General features: G+C 40.0%; 1 protein-coding gene across 1 annotated transcript in view; it reads left to right on the top strand.

The window, feature by feature from the left end:
• The window catches only part of MICU2 (mitochondrial calcium uptake 2), an 88,501-nt gene that overhangs the window by 58,887 nt on the left and 6,963 nt on the right, over positions 1-22,651 (top strand). The window contains exons 5-10 of the mRNA XM_010851244.1: positions 7,664-7,695; positions 7,794-7,869; positions 12,403-12,450; positions 13,558-13,640; positions 19,394-19,459; positions 20,833-20,930. Of these exons, the coding sequence (XP_010849546.1) occupies positions 7,664-7,695; positions 7,794-7,869; positions 12,403-12,450; positions 13,558-13,640; positions 19,394-19,459; positions 20,833-20,930 (403 nt within the window). The remainder of the gene's footprint in view (positions 1-7,663; positions 7,696-7,793; positions 7,870-12,402; positions 12,451-13,557; positions 13,641-19,393; positions 19,460-20,832; positions 20,931-22,651) is intronic.

The following is a 22,651-nucleotide window of genomic DNA, read 5'->3' as shown; positions in this document are numbered from 1 at the left end:
TTCACTCCTAGAAAATTAGTCTAAGTAAGTAATTGGAGAGATATAAAATTTTCTTTTAAAAAGTAGTTTAGCCTCTTCAACAGGTAAAGAGGGAGGATGTCATCATTTCCTGTTCTCACAGCAAAAAAGAAGCTGAAAGATAGAAAATCAACAGCTCTTCTTAAGTCCACAAGAGAATTGAGACCACAGGGCACACACACCTGAACACTGAAGAAGACAGACGCAGAGATGCAGAGCCCACCCAGGGTGGATGCTGCCTGGAAGCCACTGCCAGAGCCACCATCTGGCAGGAAAGTTTAAAGAGTTGCTAGAATCTGAGCATAGGCTACCATGAAAGATAGAACTTTGTGAAAATCCAGCCATGAGGGGCCCCAGCAGTCCTCACAGTGAAGATCTTAAAAAATCCTCTCCTGGATTTTTCATGATTTCCTTTTCTGTGCAAAAGCTATTAAGTTTGATTAGGTCCCATTTTTATTTTCGTTACTCTAGGATTCAAATCCAAAAAGATAATGCTGTGGTTTGTGTCAAAAAGTGCTCTGTCACCTGTATTTTCCTCTAGGAGTTTCATAGTGTCAATTTTACATTTAGATCTTTAATCCATTTTAAGTTTATTTTTGTATTCATCCTGCTTGGTATTCTGTGAACTTCTTGAATCTGTGTTGTGTGTGTGAAGACACCATGAACCATGAACAGAACAAAAAGACAACATACAGGATGGGAAAAAATATTTGCAAACAATGCAACCAACAAGGGATTAATCTCCAAAATATATAAACAGCTCAATATCAAAAAAACAACCAAATCAAAAAATGGGCAGATCTAAATAGACATTTCTCTAAAGAAGACATACAGATGGCCAAAAGGCACATAAAAAGATGCTCAATATCACTAATTATTAGGAAAATGCAAATCAAAACTGCAATAAGGTATCACCACACACCAGCCAGAAAGGCCATCATCAAAAAAATCCACAAACAGTAAATGCTGGAGAGGGTATGGAGAGAAGGGAATACCCTACACTATTGGGGGAATGTAAATTGGTACAGCCACTATGGACAACAGTATGGGGGCACCTTTAAAAACTAAAAATAGAGCTACCATATGACACTGCAGCCCCACTCCTGAGCGTATATCCAGAGAAAAACATGATCCGAAAGGATACATGCACCCTAGTATTCATTGCAGCACTGCTTTCTATAGCCAGGACATGGAAGCAACGTAAATGTCCATCAACAGAGCAATGGATAAAGAAGATGTGGTACATATAGACACTGGACTATTACACAGACATAAAAAGAATGAAATAATGCCATTTGCAGCAACATGGATGGACCTAGAGGTTGTCATACTGAGTGAAGTAAGTCAGACAAGAATATCGTATGACATCCCTTATATATGAACTGTAAAAAGAAATGATACAAATGAACTTAAAAAACAGAAAGAGACTTACAGAGAATGAACTTACGGTTGTGGGGGAGGGATAAGTTAGGGAGTTTGGGATGGACATGGACACACTGCTGTATTTAAAATGGGTAGCCAATAAGGATGTACTGTATAGCATGTGGAACTCTGCTCAGTGTTATTTGGCAGTCTGGACAGGGGGGCAGTTTGGAGGAGAATGGATACATGTTTATGTGTGGCTGAGTCCCTTCACTGTTCACCTGAAACCATCACAACATTGTTAATCAGCTCTGAGTGCATGCGTACTCAGTCGTGTGCCACTCTTTGCAACCCTATGGACTGTAGCCCACCAGGCTCCTCTGTCCATGGGATTTTCCAGGCAATAATACTGGAGTGGTTTGCCATTTCCTACTCCAGAGGATCTTCCCAACCCAGGGACCGAACCCACATCTCCTATATGTCTTGCATTGGCAAGCAGATTATTAACCACTAAGCCACCTGGGAAGCCTTAATCTACTTAATCAGCTATACCCCAGTATAAAATAAAAAGTTTAAAAACAAAAGAATTTTCCCAAGTTTTACTTTACCTGGTTTTAGCCATAGTCCAGGTTGTTCTAATGAAGTTTAAAGTTTACATGTTTTTTTTTTTTTTTTCTTTCTTGTTGTTTTTATGCAGCCTTTGATTCAACCAACTTAGGTTTTTATAATGTTTCCACTTTATTTTTCATTGGAATGCAATTAAACTCTATCAGAAGGCATTTAACTAGATCAAGAATTGAGTAATTTTGAAGGCTGAATAAAACATCCTTTAAGCATATGATGTACTTCATCTTCATTTTTCATCGTGGATAAGAAGGAGAATAATCTCTGTTGCATTCCTGTGGATCATGGTGAACAGAAAAACAAGGAAACACAGAGCCAACCCAGTGACCCATGATCCTCATGTATAAACAGAAAGAAATACACCAATCTGAAATGTATTAGCCCCTAAACTTATTTTTACCTGGTGTTTATCTTTCTGGACTCTGTACACTTTGTGCCTTTACTTATACTTCAACATAGATTTTGTTGCACATAAATATGTAAGGGTATAAATAATCCAAATTAAGATTAGCCCATTGGCATTAACAGTTTACTCTGAAAAGGGCTGTAATTAGGGCAACCATAGGATTTATTATGGTGCATGTGCCAGAGTTGCTGGGTGAGTGTGTGTCTTGGTGGATTTATCTTAAGACTTTTGAAATTCTACAAATGAATCTTAAATTTTAAAATTGTTGCAGGTAAAAGAGATCCGTTTTATCTTTGCCACTATTGTAGCTATTTGATTTGGGGCTGAGTTTCCACATCTCTGAGGTTGTTTCCCACTCTGTAATTTTGGGTATCATTTCATTCTCTCTAATCAGAGGTGATGACAGAATTCCCCAAGCTTACTTGATAGTAAATTCAGAGAGAGCTAAAATTTCAAGTCCTTCCCCTGTCTCCCCTCATGATTTTGATTCAGAAGGTCTGAGATAGGGCCATGGAATCAGTAATACCCTCTCGTCCTTATCTGGCTGCCTGTCCTGTATTCCCATATTTTTAACAAACACTCCCAGGTGATCATTTTGATCAGCAAGTTTGAGAAATAGTTAACGGACAAATGTGAAAGTGCCGTGAAAGATGTCACGTCCTTGTAGTAGAGGCAAAGGGCGCTGAGCACTGAGCCCGCACTCCTCCTGCACTGCTCCGAGGTCTGCCTGCTGACGCACGCGGCAGCACACGTGAACCTTGAGCAGGTTATGCTGGATGGGAGAAGCCAGTCTCAAAGACCACACATTGCTTGATTTCATGTGTATGAAGTGTCCAGAACAGGCAAGTCTACAGAGACAGGAAGTAGGTTAGTGGTTACCCAGAAGTAGGGGCAGGAGAGTGACTGCTGATGAGTTTTCATTCTTTTGGGGGCCTGATGAAAACATTCTGAAATTAGAAGGTGGTGATGGTTGTACCACTCTGAATATACTATATTCTAATATACTCTGTATACTAAACACCACTGAGCTATACAGTTTCAATAGATGGACTCGGTGGTATGTAAAATGTCACAGTAAAGCATAAAAAATACATATATAAAAAAACTAATCCTTGTTGCCAGTTTAAAATATTAATTTTAAAATTATTATACTTTACAAAAAATGGAGAGACTAAAATAATAAAAACGTGGCTCTCTATATGCTTCCCTCATGTTGGTTCTAAAGCAAAATATTTTCACCTAGTGCAATTGTATCAGAAAAGTGAGCTGATTTGTAAGAGCCAATGCAGAAGTCTTAAATACGTAAAGCTTCTGATAAATTCACTTTCCAAACAGTGGCTTTTTGGTCTTCCAAGGCCTCACTGAGAAGTCTCCTTCCCTACCCTGCAGTGGAGCAGAGTCAGCACGTGGGCGAGACTGGGCCGTGAGCGCTCTCTGCCCTGGCGGCATCGAGCACCGTGCCATCCGCCCACGGAAACACGCTCTCCCCTGCAGGCCTTCTTGTGGACACATGTACACACCCGTCCCCCAGATGGGCCCGAGAAGCATGTCCATAGGTGTCAAGCTGCAGGAGGGCAAAACTTTCATCTGTCCCCTGGCACACGACCACCCCCCACCCCAGCCTCACTGGAAAGGAGGCATTTTCCAGTGTGAGAAGAGCAGGTTTAAAGCCCATCGACCATGGTTTTTTGGTTGTTTTTTTTTTCTTTAAAGACAGATTTCTCCTCCTTGGGAGAATATTCAAGAAGGTCAGTTTCCCTCCACCCTTACAGTTGTTTAGACACTCTTAGGCTTTTCATCAGCTTTCTTATTGTTCTCTGAATGATGTAAAAAGGAATCATTAAAAAGAGATGAGTGTGAAATGAAATAAATGAAATGAAATCTTTAAAACATGACTCTTTTTATAATCTAAGCCCAAAGCACATTTCTATTCTTCTGATAACCTTTGTAAAAGCATTCTAAGTATGAGATTCTGTGAAATTGGATGCAATGCAATGATTTCCATCATTGCTGGGACTGAATTCAAGCAAGTATTGGAGTAATCAGCTCTTAACGCCAATCCTGATATTGATAGCAGAGCTCTTCCATGTATTTATGCAAAAAATATGAAACGATTTAAGTGTCTTTATTGTCTGATTTTTATGTGTCGAGAGTCCGCTGATCTCTAGCAAAATGAAGTTGAATTAGATACCATTAGCAATGCAGCAGCAATGTTTTTATAGTTATGGCTATCAAATAACTTTATTTTGGCAAAGATTTATTTGACCTGTAACTGTACTTAATATGTAGTAATGCAGTTTTACTTATTTTAAGTATTAAAATGGCTGTTTGCCTGTAACATGGTGTGCTTGTTCCTGGTTTTCAACTTCAGAAGTCCTCTGTAAACAGTGAAAACCACGTGCTGGAATCTCCAGAATAGGTGGAGGCTTTTAGAACATTCTGCTTCTTGAGCCAAAATTCCATCGTGGTGCTTAAAGATTTATCCCTCCCTGCCCAGAAAAGGCACCGTGGACTTTCCATCCTTTCACACTCGCACCACAAAGCACGACAGCCTCACCTCTAAATCTGCCTTTTTGGCTGTTGTTTTATATGAGAACATGAATATGTATGAAATAGCTATGGAAACAGTAAGCGTGAATTTCGTATGTGTGTGAAAACATTAACAAATAATATGACTGATTAGGGGTTAATATCAAAAATATATAAATAGCTCATTCAGCTCAATCTCAAAGGAAAAAAAAAAAAGGACAGGAGACCTAAATAGACATTTTTCCAGAGAAGACATGCAGATGGCCAACAGGCATATGAAAAGATGCTCAACATTGCTCATCATTACAGAAATGCAAATCAAAACCACAATTAGGTATCACCTCCCACCAGAGTGGCCATCCTCAAAAAGAACACAAATAACGAATGCTGTCAAGGAAAGGGAAACCTCATATGCTGTTGGTGGGAATGTAAGTTGATGCAGACACTGTGGAAAACAGTAGAGACTCCTCAAAAAAAAAAATAAATAAAAATAGAACTGCCATATGATCCAGCAACCCCCCCTCCTCCTGGGCATGTATCCAAAGAAGAAAGAAACTAATTTGAAAAGATCTGTGCATATGTAGCAGCACTATTTACAATAGCCAGGACATGGAAGCAACCCAATGGACAACGAATGAAAGGATGAAGATATGGCATATACATACAGTGAAGTACTACTCAGCTATAAAAACGATGAACTTTTGCCTTTTGCAATAGTATCGATGGACCTGGAGGGTATTGTGCTTAGTGAAATAAATCAGAGAACGACAAATACTGTTATGTTATCACTTATATGAAGATTTAAAAAATAAAGCAATATAACAAAAAAGGAACAGGCTCACAGGCACAGAGAACACACTAGTGGTTACCAGTGGGGCAAGGGGCAGTGGGGAGGGGGCAAGATGGGGGTAGGGGATTAAGAGGTCCAAAGTACTCTGTATAAAATAAGCTACAAGGACATATACTGTGCAGCACAGGAAATATAGCTTATGAATATCTTATGAAAATTATTAATCACTGTGGTATATATCTGAGACTAATATTGTGCATGAACTCTACCTCCATTTTTAAAAAATAGGGGAAGAGGACTGCCAGAAAAGGAATCCTTGTATTGCAGTGAATTTCCTGTGTCCCTGTGTTGTTGCTGTTGTCAGATGGAGAGTGGTCATGCCCCTCATGTACATCAGACGTTGCATCTCTTACTCTGATGCCCAGTCTCTCTCCTGGGGGAGCCCATAAAGAAAGGGTATAAAACCCAGCAGCCTGGGTGAGAGGTGCTAAAGAAACCCCAGCAGAGCATCCTGGGTGTGAAACACCACAGTCCCTTCTCTGACTCAGAGAAGTGTTTATGACTTAAGAGAAAGGAACTGAGGCTACGTGTTCTACTAGGAGCTCTGCCTTTTCTTTTTAACCTGAAAATGAATTTTTTGTAACAGAATGTACCCCAAACTTTTTATCAGCCAAGATAATTTCCTTAGCATTTTCTAATTAGTGATACCGTTTTGAAAAAATTTTTGCAAGAGAAGTTCATTAAGTACCTGGTTTCTCCATTTTTGATAATCATATACCTATACAAGTACCAAGCAGAACTTGTAGTCAACATGAAGTAACGGGGAGCGTTTTATGTGTTTGATGATCTCATGTTATAATAGACCTAGCATTAAAATCTGGTTGTCATTGGGTAACACTTACTAGTTTATCAGCAACAAACAATCATTCCAAAATAGTGGTTCCTAAGCTTACCAACATGCTCATAGATGTTTCTGAAATTTATATAATCATATTCACAACTAGTGTTTTTTGGTTGTTAATGCAAAAATAAAATCTTGGTAATTTATTAACAATAGATAATAGAATTTGTCCCCAGTAGATTTATAATCCAAATGTAAGCATCCCAAACTGCAAAAAGGCACGTCTAAAGGTATTATTTTTTTTAACCTGTCTTGTGAATTCTCATACACTTGTAATTGTACTGAAGGGCCTTTATAGATAAGATAATTTTGAGAACAAGAAGGGAAGTTAGTGATACACATAGCTTACAGAAGAAATAAAATAAACAATGTACTTTTCAGTGTTCTGGATGTGTAAAATGGCTTGAGGCTGTCTTCAGAAAAAGTTTCAACCAAACAAGCAATGTGATTGCTTTAGAATTTACAGTAAATGAGAGAAAATGAGGTCAGTATAAAGAAGATGCTTAAAAGCCTGAGTTTTAATCTGTTACCCAGTAGGAAACTGTTAACAGTAACATCACTTTAGAATGAACAGCCGTGTTGGCCAGCCTTTAGATCTGACTGGGGAGCTGTGAACTTAAGAACTTTTCAGGGTTTAAAAGGTATCATTCTGAAACGTGTGTGTATATGTTTATAATCAATTAAAGCAGAAGAAGACAGATTTTAATAATCATGTAAGGAAAGAATTTGTGTTTGGCACAAATTTATTTCTCTCTTGGACAGCTATGATGGGTCAGAGGCGGTTAGAAGACCCCATGTGTCTGGAGCGGAGTGACAGTGAGGATGAGCCTGACACACAACTGCAGTGTTTGTGTTTAGACTTAGAGTTCTCTGGCTTGTAACTTCTGTTTAAAGATCTTAGCTAAAATTGCCAGACTTATATTTTTTATAAACTTGTTTTGTCTTTCAAGCAGTTTTCTATCTTAATGGAAGATGAGTTTTACCAAGGTATTATAATATATGGGCACTCAATAATATTTCCTCTATGCTATAGGTAAAAGTTCTGTCAAGAGGCTGACAGATAAGGTAAGCAATGGAGGGGAGATCTCTCTTTTTTTTAAGATGGAAAATTAACTTTTATAAATTATTTAATTTATAAAAGATTTTAATATGTGTATTTAAAGGATATCGAGGACACACTAGCAGGAATCAAAAAAGCTGGTTGTGGATCAACTTTTTTTAGAGACCTCGGCGATAAAGGTAACTTTGGTTTGTTGTTAAAATTCCAGTTGCATTTTATTTAACATTATTAAGGAGTTATGAGGTTTGCACCTATAAATTGGAGACTATATATTAGAGAATCTACAGAGAGGATGTTATAACACTGTTATTTAATAGATTTTTAAAAATCATAATAAAGTACTCATTACATTGGAAGTAATTTTCACAAACTCTTTGAGCAATTACAGAAAAAGTATTTAAACATCAGTTTTATTAAGCTTGGGGGAAGGATGAGGCAGAGCATCTGAAGTATGGAGAGAAGGCCTCGGAGAGAATGTGGAGACCTTGTCAGAGAACCCACCCAAGCCGGAGCCAGGAAGGGTCATCATTGAGAGTAGGCTGGGGTGTGGTCCTAGGGGGGCAGCGAGGGCAGGTCTAGTGCTGGGTCAGGTCCTGGTGGCAGAACACAGAGAAGGGTGTCTGGTGTGAACAGGAGGCCCTGGGGGATGGAGGCCAAGGGGGCCTTGCTCTGTGTTGAATGAAGGGACTGGAGGCCTCTCTGGGTGTGTGGGGTTCTGTGGAGTGGGCAGGGGTTGGGGGGTGGTCTGCAGAGCTCAGAAGAGGGTGGTCCTTCTTGGCGGAGGACCAGCTCTCGTTCCGTACAGGGTGGGCCTGCCACTGTCCTTAGCGGAGGACCAGCTCACAGGTGCATCAGGGCTCAGCCGAAGGTGTTTCCTGAGGAGGGGGATTCTGGAGCATCCACAGCGGCGTTTTGGTGGAAGCAGGGCGTGTGGTGGGTTGAGTCAGGAAGCGGGAAGAAAGACCAGCTGCAGGCGTATCAGCAGAGGACAGGCTGTTTGGCAAGTGGGCTGTGGTCATGAGGGCAGCTGGGTGTGAGCCAGAGTGAGCGGACCTGACCCACTCCAGGGATGAGAGGGAGGGAGTCTGGGCCTGTCCTGAGAGCAGTGTGGTGTGGGTGGGGTGTTGTGAGAAAGCCCTCTGGGCGGAGGGAGCTAAGGGGCTTTAAAGGGAGGGGGAGGACTAGGTGACGGTAGAATAAGATGACAGCACTCACGTCAGAGTGGGAGAGGAGGTGCGCTGGGCAGTGGCCGGAGGTGCGCTGGGCAGTGGCCGGAGGCGCAGAAACCTCACTTCCTGCCGTCCACACGGGTGTGTCTTAAAACAGCCAACAGTAAGGAATAGAACTGGCTGCTGACAAGGAAGGTAAGCAGAGCTGCATGGTGGTGAGGAATGGGAAGGAGCATGAACAGGCCTAGTGAGAACAACTGCCCTCGCCAAGTGCTGCCACTTCTCCAGGAGTGAGCGCCCTTAGCCCAGGCTCTGTTGACCGTTGCCTTCCCTGGTGGCTCAGACAGTAAAGAATCTGCCCACGGTGCGGGAGATCTGGGTTCAATCCCTGGACTGGGAATATCCTCTGGAGAAGGGAATGGCCACCCACTCCAGCATTCTTGCCTGGAGAATTCCATGGACAGAGGAGCCTTGCATGCTACAGTCCGTGGGGTCACAGAGAGACAGACATGACTGAGCTACTTTCACTCCTGGCCACTAGTGCTTCTCACCCATCTCACTGGAACCCAGAAACAGCTTTGAGCTCTCTTTGTCCTCCCATCCTTCATAGGCAGTCAAACAGACATCTTTCTAATTTTGCCTCTTAAATATTGATTGAATTCATCCTCTGCTATCCCATCTCTTAGAGAAGCTAACAGGAAACAAAACAAGAAAAAGTCGTGAGAGAAGGACTTTAACCAGTTTTTTGTTGTTGTTTTTCTCTGAAATACATGAGTTGAAATGCACATTCCAACTTAAAGAAAAAGCACTGAACATTTTATAGGAAGGATTCAACAGATACACTTTTTTCTGGATATACCCCTTTGTTTGATATGAATGAAGTCATTTGAAAATCAGAATGTAAAATTTATCTACATTTGGAGCAATTTGAAATATTCTATTTTACCACCTAAAAAAACTATCAAAATGTTTATTATACTGTAACTAGCAAAAGATAATGTACTTTTGCTGCTGCTGCTTCTGCTGCTAAGTCGCTTCAGTCGTGTCTGACTCTGTGTGACCCCATAGAGGGCAGCCCACCAGGCTCCCCCATCCCTGGGATTCTCCAGGCAAGAATACTGGAGTGTATACTACAGTTTTTTGAAGTAAGAAAATAGTCCACCTCCAGACATTATTATAAAGAAAAGTAAATTATAAGTTATAATTATTATGTATTTTTTAAAACTGAGCAGAATTCTTAACATAATGCCATCCTCAGGGATATACTGAATATAAATTACAAGGTATATTGTAAGATACAAATATGTTCCTATGATTCACGTAGTAATTTCTCTTCGGGGAACAGAGTTCTCAAAATTGCTTTCAGTAGCAGGTCATATTTTTCAATGATTCCACATTTAAAATGTTTGTAGAAAGGCATGGTAACTAATAGAACTTAATCACCTTTTGAGACTAGTGGCCCTTAAAGATTCTTTAATAAATTTTTTAATGTAAATTATTTAAAATTTCTATTTGACATGCAGTTTTGAAACATTGCCATTTAACAGCATTTATTTTACCATTCAGTATAACAAACATATATTAAACTGTTTCTCCTATAAATATTCAGAAGTGTCAGTTTTCCTTAAAAGCATTTTCAGAGGCAGCTGCCTAGAATGCCGTTGGAGAGCTGTGTTGTCTATAATCTGTCTTGAGAGTGTAGGCTGCTATTTTTACACTGTCTCAACTGTGTTTATTCAAGCATTTTATTTAAGTCAGTATTTCAAAGAAAGACTCTGGAAGTTTCTTTTTCAAAAAGCCCCCTCCCCAACAAACACAGGACACATACCTGTGTCTCAAGAAAAGAAAGCTGAGATTCCCCTTTGGCACCAAGCCCAGCTCACTCCATCAGTCTGGTCTTTTTTTCACATTGCTGTATTCCTTTGAAAATCAAAAAAAAAAAAAACTGTTCACTTTTTTTGAGGCTGCCAAGGGATGGAATACTTTGATCCTTCAACTAAGATTAGAGCATTTCTCTCAGGTATGAGATATGACAAAACACACTTAATTTATTCTCCATTCATGTAAACACTGAATGTTTTTAGGAAAAAATACCTGGAGACTTACTGTGGGCTTTTTTATTAAAGGGAAGTACACCTGCTTCAGAATAAAAACGTCAGAAAAGTTGGTGATGTAAAAACCTGTAAGTCATTAAGAGCATTTAAAATACATACCTGAAGTTGACTATGAGCTGAAGCGGTGGACCACCTGAGTGGTCAGACCCTCAGCCACCTTGCTCTGCACGGCTCTAGCCCCGCGTCAGCTGTGCTTTCTGGAGCCCTTGGGGACAGTCCCCCTTCACAGCAGGATGTGCCAGACTGTCACCCTCTCCCCACTCCCTTCCTCATCTCCAAGCCACCAGGCCGCCGCTGCACCTCCTGGGGACTCTTCGGCAGGCACACGCTTGCAGACAAGCCCTCGCTTCTCCCGGCTCACTTCAGCTGCATCTCCCCTGTGCACACGCCTCCGCTTCCCCCATCCTGGCATGCAGGTCTACCCGTCTCAAAGGCCACCATTAGAACTACTTCCTCTGTGACTCTCCCATCATCTCAACTCTGGAAATGACTTCACCTTTTGTTTAAACCCTGTATAACTCTTACTGTCTGCGTCTCTTGGTGGCTTTTAGTATTTCCTGTAAACATTTGCCTTCTGGCATCCTGGTGAAAGTTCACAGCACTGTATAGAATTCTGCCAAAGAATTTCTGCCAAACTTGAATCTCAGCTCAGCTCTGGATCTGAATACCAGTTTGTCGAGAATACAGACGTTAGAGGAACATGTGAAATGACACCAAAAAGTTGCAGTTCACAGTCTTCTAGACACTTAAACTTTACACGACAAAGGACCAGGCTTCTTTAACAGTTAAGCTGAAACTGAAGGGGAAAAATGGTGAGGGAGAACCTATAGATGAAAATGAAGTTATGGCTATAGAGATGAGTTTCTTCACTTTAAAAAATAGTTTGACTTCTGGTGTATTGAAATCTGGCATTCTCCTAAATTTGTGAATTTGCTTCCCTTGAAATGCTGTTAATAGTAAAAGTAGAAATTACACAAAGTGACATGCAGACGAAACCTCCAGTGGACACATTTACCTGTTGGCCAGCGACCATTCCCCTCCTTCCTAGTAACAGTGACCTAATAAACCTCGGTGGCTCAGAGGTTAAAGCATCTGCCCGCAATGAGGGAGACCTGGGTTCGATCCCTGGGTTGGGAAGATCCCCTGGAGAAGGAAATGGCAACCCACTCCAGTATTCTTGCCTGGAGAATCCCATGGAGGGAAGAGCCTTGTGGGCTACAGTCCACGGGGTTGTAGAGTTGGACATGACTAAGCGATTTCACTTCACTATATTTAACCCTCAAGAAAACTTTCCACTGTAGGAAAGAGAGGTAGTTTAAAGTAAAAATGTGTGTGTTTTGATCAGGTGGAGGCTCCAAGAGGCATGTGTTTGGTTACTTCTAAACCGTCTAAAGCTGATTATCTGATGTTGGTGTTTTCTCCCTTTCAGGGCTGATCTCCTACACTGAGTATCTCTTCCTGCTCACGATTCTCACCAGTAAGTGCCCCACAGTTTTGCTTATCGATCATGTGAATCCTCTCTCCCCGTGTGGGAGGTTTGGATTCACCTTTCTATTGTTAAGGATGTCGCTGGTGCTGCAGTTTCTGTGCCTGCAAGGCAGCACTGCTGTGAGGTTACCACCCACTGCTGTCTCAGAGTCAGATGCAGCCTTCTTGTAGGAATATGGAACATGCCTCCTCTGACATTCTGCAGAATCCCTGACCAGTAACTCTCCTGTAACTGCCAAGGTCATGAAAATCAAGGAAAGATTAGGAAACTTTCTGAGCTCAGAGGAGATAAGGGGACATAGCAGCTAAATGCAACAGGCTTTCTTGGGTTTGATCCTAGAATAGAAAAAACATGAAGTCCAAATAAAGTCTGTAGTTTAGTTTAAAAATGCTACACCAGTGTGAATTTCTTAGTTTTCATGACTATCCTGTGGTTACATAAGATGCTAACTTTAGAGGAAGCTGGGTGAAGGGCCCCTGAGAGCTCCCTGGACCAGTTTTGCAGTATTTCTGTGAGTCTAAAGTTACTTCAAAATAGTTCTTGCAAAACCCTCCTCTGAGAAAGGGAAATAAAGAGTAGTAATCAAGATGTGGGTTCGATCCTGGCTTAGGAAGATCCCCTGGAGGAGGAAATGGCAACCCACTCCGGTGCACTTGCCTTTAGAATCCCATGGACAGAGGAGCCTGGCGGGCTACAGTCCACAGGGTTGCAAACAGTCAAACAATACTGAGCACACGGCACAAATGTCAATCAGTGTGAAAATAGCCCAGGTATATAAGAACATAGGAAAGCCTCTAGCAGAGCTGAAGAAATAAATGAAGTTCTCAATTGGATTTTGCTTTTGAAGGGCAGAACACTTAACAGCAGAATAGCACACCATGGACACGTACCAGCCTTTGAGAATTGTCATCCATCCTGAGAAGGGATTGTTGTTTACTTTAGGTGCTTACTTGTGTTGTTTCTGGTGGCTTATTTCAAGTTAGAGGACCTGTAGATCTTCAGATACTTGGATTCCACCAACATGTATGTAATGACATGCTCACTTTAGCAGCACATACACCAGCGTTTATGTGATGATTCATTTTTCATTTTCAGAACCCCATTCTGGGTTTCATGTTGCATTTAAAATGCTGGATGCAGATGGTGACGAGATGGTTGAGAAAAAGGAATTTTTTAAGGTAAGTAGGTTCTAGTTATTTTTGGTTTATCATAAAACACCTGAAGGCTTGTGTGGTAATTCTACATTTCTATTAAGATGAAAATTATATCCACTGCCAATATATGAAGTGTCAAAAACTTCTATATACATTCAAAAATACTAAAATTGCTATAATACAGCCTTGAGGAAACAGTTACAGAACAGGAGTAGGATTCTGGAAGGGGAAATGAGCTGAAGCGCCTGCATTTTGTAGCATTTTATTTTTATGATTTCAGCAAATGATAATACAACAGAAAGGGCTTCATAGATAAGTAAAAAATTGTTACATCCCACCAAAAAACAGAATAAGAAAAATAAAACCTTAAACCTTCATGAAGAATATGAGGGAAAATGAAAAAGCCACAATAGGTATAAATTGGTGCGAATTTTCTAGGGATCTGTGCAGGCTCATAATTGAAAAGCTGAAAATATGCTTAAATTATGTTTCTCAATACATAACTCTGTAACATGGCAGCAGTAAATCTCACTCCACTCCAAGGAAGTTGGCAGTAACGTTCAGAAGTGCGTCAGTGCATGTAAACAGTAGGGAGAATGCTAGGCAGAGCTCAGTGTTCTTCATCTAGAGGAGCACTTTATGGAGAAAACACCTCAGCTCTTTCATCTGTGCTTTTCTTCCAGTCTCCAGTGTACTGGGAAGAGAGAGAACAAAGCTTGTTGAAATTATATATAAAAGTGGGAGTCTGTACTTAACTTACATTCAATTAAGTAGCCAGTAGCACGTGGGACTGTTAAACCCTTGAAATAATAACTGTGACTAAGAAACCTGAGTTTCTAAGTTTTAGTTCATCTAAAACTTACATTGAAAAACTGACATTCACTTCAGGTATTGGCAGATTCTCAAGTATGTTTGAAACAGCTTGAGTATGTGAATCTACTTTTTAATTTTTACCTTTATTTACTTTTTATTTGCTTTTATATGAAACCTAAATGCAGATCAAGTACAGGTACACCCTGGAGAAATTGTGGGTTTTGGAGAAATTGTATTGTGGGCCAGACCATCTCAGTAAAATAAAGCAAGTCACACAAATGTTTCAGTTTTTTAGGGAAGGTGGAAATTATACTGTGGTCTATTAAGTGTGGAATAGCATTATATCTCAAAAAAAAATGCACATGCCTTAATTTAAACATTTTATTGCTAATAAATGCTAACATCCGACAATGTTGCCACAAATCTTCAATTTGTAAAGAAACACAAAATCAACAAAGCACACTAAAACAAGGTGTGCCTGTCTTTCCTATGCATATATTACCTGAATGTCTTGTGTAAAATACACACTGGATTTTGAAGAAAAAAGAAAGGAATGTAAAGTACCTTGATTTTTATATGGAATACATGGTAAAGTCATAATTCTGAGATATTAATTTCACCTGTTTTTCTTTGTATTTTTGCTGCACTTTAATGAAAATGAAACTAAAAACTGCAGATGATAAATTATCTTTTATATACAAGAATAATAACAATTTCAATCACTGGAAGAAAAGGTTCTAAAATGGATGTAGATAAGTAAAATTTGCACCAATTTATACCTATTGTGGTTTTTTCATTTTCCCTTATATTCTTCATGAAGGCTTAAGGTTTTATTTTTCTTTATTTTGGTGGGATGTAACAACAATTTTTTACTTACCTACTTATCTTTGGTTCTAAAATGGATGTTACTTACTTAAGTATCTGTTATGTTGGTATCTTTATTTTTTCAAATGATTCCCCAGGTTAATAGACTTTTTAAAGTAACTGAGCAGCTACTGACACTGGTTGCACGTGCGACTGAAACACGGAGCTGTTCACCTCGGCTTCACTCCCTGCCCACTCACACGTTCATGGCGTTCACTTTATTCACCTACTGTACACCCTCTCCCACATGGTTTCTAAAGACGTTAAATGTTTGTAAACCTAATTTTTACAGGATCCCAACTGATTTATCAGTGCATTTCCTGCTTAAGAGCTTTCTGGCTATATCCTTTGTTTCTAATCTTTGAGAGTTTCTTATACATAAAATCAATTATTTTAGTAAATTTGCAAAGCCTGTGGATGGCTCTTATTACAGGGATTTCCTGAGGGATCCCGTCTGCACCTGTTTGAAGCATCCAGTTGCTTGTATCACCATATCTCATCTTGAGCACACTCACCTTGAAAGCTTTTCAAGTACTTTTTTTTTTAACATAATAGTTGAACACTCTAAATTTACAGAACCACTTTCTGAACACTACATTTTTTTCTTAGATATTTGGGAAATTCTTAGCATTTCCATGAATTAAGAAAACAAGAAAAAGAATTATGTTAGAATACATCACTGATTTTTTTTTTTTTTTTCAGTTTATAAAGCTCAACCTTCTAAGCCCGTAAAAGGTTCTTTGTGCTGATCCCAGGAATAAAACACTAAACTTGATAACCCATGGAGCATGATAGTTTGTTGACTTAAACAGTGTAGAGGAGAAAAAAACTATGCTTACATTAATTATTTGAATAATTATTTCATTTCCATGATGATTGTATTAGGAAGCCTAGGTATATAGCATCTTCTGCTTGAAATTTTATTGAAAGAACCAACAACTCTTTCCAGGTCAAAAAAGTAGAGTTTAAAAGGCAGGATTTTGTGTGTTTGTTCCTTCTTCCAACTTATCTGAATGTTTCTCCAGTGAATTTTACTTGTTGCTCTTCCCACCGTAAGTGCTAGAAAAGTAATGAAAATTACTTTAATACCCTAAAGATCAATATAACAGATTGACTTGGAACAGCAGATGGAAAGTGATAGATTTCTATGAAGTCTTGTGAAAATATCCCCAAATATAAAATTCTTAGTTTATGACTTCTGTGTGATGTGGTACACCCCTTTCTTATTACCATCCTGATCTCTTGGCTGTGTTGGTTGGTGTATTGTTCACATCTTCATCCCAAGAGTAAGTAAAATAGCCACTTTGTGTATAAGCCAGTATAGCCAGTATCCACTCTGTCAGATAGTAACAAACACCACCACCAATGATCAAAGCCGGTAATAGTAAAGCAATTTATTAGTCTTTTGCCTTGATAGATGGTGCATCTGCTTATTGGGATGAGTGCCAGGATTTTAGTGCAATTTCTTTAAACAATAGGTTGATGACAAGTCTGTTTACTAGTGTGAATTTCTCCTTAGGTGGTCCTCTGACTTCACATTTCTCCCACACTGGTGGGAAGGGCTGTGCTTTTAATGCAGTGAGGTTATCATTTTAGAATGCTACATATTCCTGCTCGAGATATTATTAAATGCAAAGACCTTCAGTAGAATTCACTCTTCTTAATTCTGGAATAGTGTTCTTACTCCAGAATTTAAATTCTCATGATCCATCCTGAAAGCAAAAATCAGTTAAATTGACCTATGTGTTACACTTTTCTTCATTTTCAGCCTGAGATTGAAAATATGGATCAGTATGAAGTTGGTCATTTTGGCTGTATTTTCTTAGACATTCAAAATGTATGTTTGAATGTGTCCTCCTGGCTTTTTTCACCACTAATGTTAAAAAATCGTACTCTTTTTTGGTCTAACAAAGCACCTCTGTTTCTACCAGAAACAGTTCTTCCTCTGCCTAGAGGGCCTTGCCCTACTCCTTTCATAGCTAGTTACTCAGAGCTCCACCCAGATGCCCTGTCCTCACAGAGAACTCTCCAGAAGAAGCCAGTCTTAATAGAAGCCCCTGCCCAGTATCTCCGAGTCCTGTTACCCTACTTCATTTTTCTGGTCACAGCACTTGACACTGTCTGAAATTCTCCTGTTTGTTCGTTCGCTTGTTGGTTACCTCTGGCCCATTAGAACTTAAGCTCAGTGAGAGCAGGGACACTCTCTGTCCATGACCACTGTGTTCCAGCACTTAGAACAGTCGTTTGAGCAGTACCTAGTCCTCTGCGGTCATGACCCACATCAAGAACAAATCCAATGACTCTCTCCGCTTGACTTTAAGATACTTCAGAGCTACAGTGACACCGACACTATGACATTGCCCAAAGGATGGACAGGTTGACAGTGGAGCGTAGAGTCCACACTTATATGATCACTTGATTTTCAGTAAAGACACCAGATCAGTTAATGGGAAAAGCAAAGTCTTTTCAACAGATGACAGAAGAACAAATGGATAGGATATATACGTGGAAAACATTAGCCACAACCCCTCCCTCACACCATACACAAAAATGTATTTGAGATACACATGTAAACTGAAACCAGAAGCTTCTGGGAAAGCTCATAAGAGAGTATCTTCAGGATGGATAGGGCAAGGGGTGGGTGGGGCAGGGAGTGGGTAGGAGAAGTGCAGCTGGACCAGGAATGGCTGGATGCAGCTAACTGTGGAGGCTGCGTAATGCATGTATGTTGGGTTGTTACAGGAGTCTCTGCTGTGTCTGAAATTCTCCATGAAAAAGTGAAAGTTGTTCTGTTGTGTCTGACTCTTTGTGACCCCATAGACTATACAGTCCATGGGATTCTCCAGGCCAGAATACTGGAGTGGGTAGCCTTTCCCTTCTCCAGGGGATGTTCCCAACTCAGGGATCGAACCCAGGTCTCCCACATTGCAGAATTCTTTACCAGCTGAGCCACAAAGGAAGCCCAAGAATACTGGAATGGGTAGCCTATCCCTTCTCCAAGGGATCTTCCCAACCCAGAAATCGAACTGGGGTCTCCTGCCTTGTAGATGGATTCTTTACCAACTGAGCTATCAGGAAAGCCATAATAAAAACCTTAGGAGGTGTGGGAAACAAAGCAAGAAATGTTTGGGTATTGAACTTGGCAGTATGTTAGTTATCAATTTAAAAATAAAGGATAAAACAAAAGTTTTTCAGCTTTATTCCCTGAAATAAGTGGGGTTGGGGGGGAATAAAGGGGAGAATAATAATAAATAAGGGGAGAATGTTGAAAAGTTTGAGGGCTTTAGAGAACTAGAGATACGCCATATGCCTAAAACAAATCTCATAGAAGCAGCTGCATTTGAAATAATTTGCAATTTAGTGGCAGTATTTTTCAATACTAACAAAGAAATAGCCTAGGAAAAAATGGGCAAAGGTTTGTCTCCTAATGGATTTGGATCCATAGTATGAGATTTTGTCTACATTTAATTTAAAAAAAAAAAATTTTTTTTTTTTAAATTTGCTTTCCATGTGAGGATTGGTACAAATGATTCTGAAAGGTAGGTAGGTTTTTTTAAAATGTACTCGGTATGAAGGTACTATTGATAGTTTCATAATTAGTAGAAAGATGTAGGCCTTTAAATTGTTTTAATGCTTTATAAATGCATTAAGAGACAAGGGAAGAACATTTATAGGATATGAATAGCTGGGTACTTAAAATGTGTCCATGAGGCATCAGAGATAGAAAAAGAAGAGAGGAGATAGAGAAAAGATAGAGGAGATAGGAAGAGAAGAGAATAAAAATTCTCATGGAGATGAGGATAATCATGATGTTTTTATACCTTAATGTGACGCTTTTAGACTGTATTAAGTGAGCCAGCTTTCTTAGGAGAAAAGATGACCCAAATTGGAATAAATGTAATAATACTTGCATATCCATTTTCATTTTTGATTCTTGTGTGATCTAAGGGGAAAAAACTATTAGTCATAAGGCAAAAATAATTTATTATTTAACAAATAACTAGTATACATTTTATAATAGAAACTTAGCATTTGTCTTTTAGGTTGCTTTTAAAAATCCAGTAGACCTGCACCTGAATTCTTGTTTGCCCTCTTCCTAGCTGCAGAAGATCATAAGTAAACAGGATGACTTGAAGACAGCAATAACCGATGAAACGGAATGCCAGGTATTTGCAAATAAATTGAGTATTTCCAAGCAGATGTTGTTAAGAGTAGCTTCTCCATCCCATTTTTTCAAATAAGTATTCCCAGATAGTTGTGAAAATTACCAGTAACTTAATTTTTCTATTTTAAATAGATTTGCCATATTCACATGATCCAGAGCTCAGAAGATTCACCCAGACTATGTGTACAGGGCAGAACCCTCCTCCAGTGACCCTGGTCTATGTCCCCGCTTCAGGCTCTTCTCAGCACCTGCTGCCACTTCCCCTGGGCCAACCCTGGGAGCCAAGGGCACCTAGCGGCCTGCATCGTGTGGTCTCTGCCATGGGGACAGCGCACCCTGGGCTGGAAGACAGGCCCAGCGCTTGCCTGGCTGACTGACTCTCTGCATGGCGGAGCATTGGTGAACTTGTCCTTGTGCCCACCCTGTCTGAACCCAGTTACCTTTCTGGCTCTGAGCTGCAGGTGTAGGGTTGTGACCCCTGTCCTGCAGCGCTCGCTAGAGGACACAGTGCACTTGCTCTCCTGGGTTCCCATTTAAGGCCCTGGACCACAGCCCCGTCCACCCTCCAAGCACATTTTTCTCTCTGGGTCCCGACTATCCCTCAGCTGAATGGTGCCTGAATATGTGAAGTTGCGGGAGCTGGCCCATCCTCTGCCCCAGCCCCCATGCCAGCTGCCTGCCCCTCTACAGCCCAGGTTCTCATGAGTTCTCCCACTCCCACACAATAGTCACCTGCCTGCCACTGATTCTGGGCGGTGGGGACAGGATTGGGGAACACCTGTATCCAGCCTGTCTTTCTCTAGCTGTTCTTTTTCAGATGATTTGGTTTACATGTGTACCCCCTTTGTTGTTTAGTTGCTGCTGATCATCTTTTTAGCTGTTCTGATTTTGTTTGTTTGTTTGATTGATATTGTGAAGGAGGAAGTCTCTGAACCTGCTTCTCACTGTCTTGAATGGACTCCTCACCTGGGGACCTTGTAATTAGGAAAAGCTAGTGTTTTTCAGATTTCTAGCATCCTGCAAAAGGTTCCAGACTTCCCTGCTTTAATTCTCTCAGTCCTGCTTCATTAGAAAGTGCCCAGGGGGCACGTTTTGAAATAACTAATCTTCTGCTGTAAGCTCTCTTGTTGGCCTGATCCAGAGTTTGTTCTCTGCAGAGATCTCCTGAGTCCTCTCAGTGTTTAGCCATGGGTGTTCTCCTCCTCTTGAGCACAGGTGTAGAGTGATGGACAGAAGGGTTGCATCTATTTTATGCACTTTGTTGTTGTTACAGAAATCTTTTGTAGGTATTGTCCTAGAAATTGTCCAGGCTCCAGGATCCATTTCTGTTCTTGGTTATAATTTACTTCAAATTATTCTATCATTTTTTTATAGGAACAAACGGTACAAGAACCTGAAATTAACACAACACTTCAGATACGTTTCTTTGGAAAAAGAGGAGAAAGAAAACTTCATTATAAAGAATTTCGAAGGTAAATGCAAATATTTAGGGGAATTTTATAGCTAAGAAGTAAAGAAACAACTGAATACATGTATTTATGTCCCAGAACTGCATACCATAAGACCAGATACTATCTATGGGTCTCTATAGTATCTCTGAGAGCAGAACCTATGAAGTGTAAACTAAAGTTACTATGTTCAAAATACATCAGTTAACCAGATAGAAATGGTTTGTGCAGGGAGAGACCAAGGGACAGAGAACAGCAAGGAAGGACACAGAGGCGTGAGAACATGTGCTTTGTGCAGGAATCAGAGAGGCTGGGTCTGGTAGAAATAAAAGGGAAGGATGGAGGTGAGGGCGGAGGCCCTGTGTCCTGGGGCTTGAGTTACACCCATGAGGGAGGCCCTGAAGGGGGCTGTGGAAGGTGCTGGTCAGATGGGCTTACTCTGGCAGGACAGGGGTAACAGCAAAGGAGGGATCCTGTGAGAGACAAGACACAGTTAGGAGATAAAATCATTGGGCTTGGTGATTGTTTAAAGGGAATAATTTCACTTAGAATTCTTTAAACTTTTTTTTTTTTGCAGGAGAAAAATATTTTATTTCTCTTTTTTTCTGTTTTATAACAGCGAAAGATGACATGGCATCATTAAGCTAGACTAGGCAAACAAGAAACCAACAAAACTCCTTCAAATTGAGGAGTAAATGAAAATAATCATAGCTAATACATATAAACGTGTATTATATCTAATACAAACGTATGTAGTATGTAAATTCCTGAGCCACAGAGAAATCACATTATTTTTTACTTTTTTTTTTTTTAATAAATCTGAAGTATTTAATAAACTTTCTTTTTTTTTTTGAGAACCAGGAAATGTGGTTTTATTTTTTTATTTTGTTTTAATTTAAATTTATTTATTTTCTTTAAACTTTTTGAATTAGAGTTTCTGTAAGTAGTGGGCCCTGTGAAATGTGTTATACCATTATGCAGTTTTTAAAAAAGATGCAGTAAACAGAGAATGCTTTAAATGCACTTTTACAGGAACTTGTCTGTTAGATGGAGTAGGGTACCCTAAAGTTAAAATTATGGGTGTACTGAGTTAGAATTCAATAATCTTTAAAATTTAAGCCTTTAAAATTTTTCATAAGTTGTAAAGTAACAGAAAATAGCTCCCATATATTGTATGTTTTATATATATGCATGTATAATATATTATAAACACATAATTTTTTAACTGCCCAAATTAATCCTAGAAATTCCACAAGAAGCTCTTCATGTGAGTGTGGAGATTTTAGTTTGGTTTCTATAGGACTGTGATGTTTCTATAGAACATCTTCCTTAGAAAGATGTTGCCTTTTCTGCCCTTTGTCTCAGCCTCCTCCTTACAGCCTATCTGATAAAGGATCAGATCAGATCAGATCAGTCGCTTACTCGTGTCCGACTCTTTGCGACCCCATGAATCACAGCATGCCAGGCCTCCCTGTCCATCACCAACTCCCGGAGCCCACCCAGACTCACGTCCATCGAGTCAATGATGCCATCCAGCCATCTCATCCTCTGTCGTCCCCTTCTCCTCTTGCCCCCAATCCCTCCCAGCATCAGAGTCTTTTCCAATGAATCAACTCTTGGCATGAGGTGGCCAAAGTACTGGAGTTTCAGCTTTAGCATCATTCCTTCCAAAGAAATCCCAGGGCTGATCTCCTTCAGAATGGACTGGTTGGATCTCCTTGCAGTCCAAGGGACTCTCAAGAGTC

The sequence above is a fragment of the Bison bison genome, unplaced genomic scaffold (genome assembly GCF_000754665.1).
Source record: "Bison bison bison isolate TAMUID 2011002044 unplaced genomic scaffold, Bison_UMD1.0 scf7180017864299, whole genome shotgun sequence".
In the NCBI taxonomy this organism is placed as follows: domain Eukaryota; kingdom Metazoa; phylum Chordata; class Mammalia; order Artiodactyla; family Bovidae; genus Bison; species Bison bison.
Note: the sequence above shows the minus strand (reverse complement) of the source record. Positions and strands in the feature narration are given on the sequence as shown.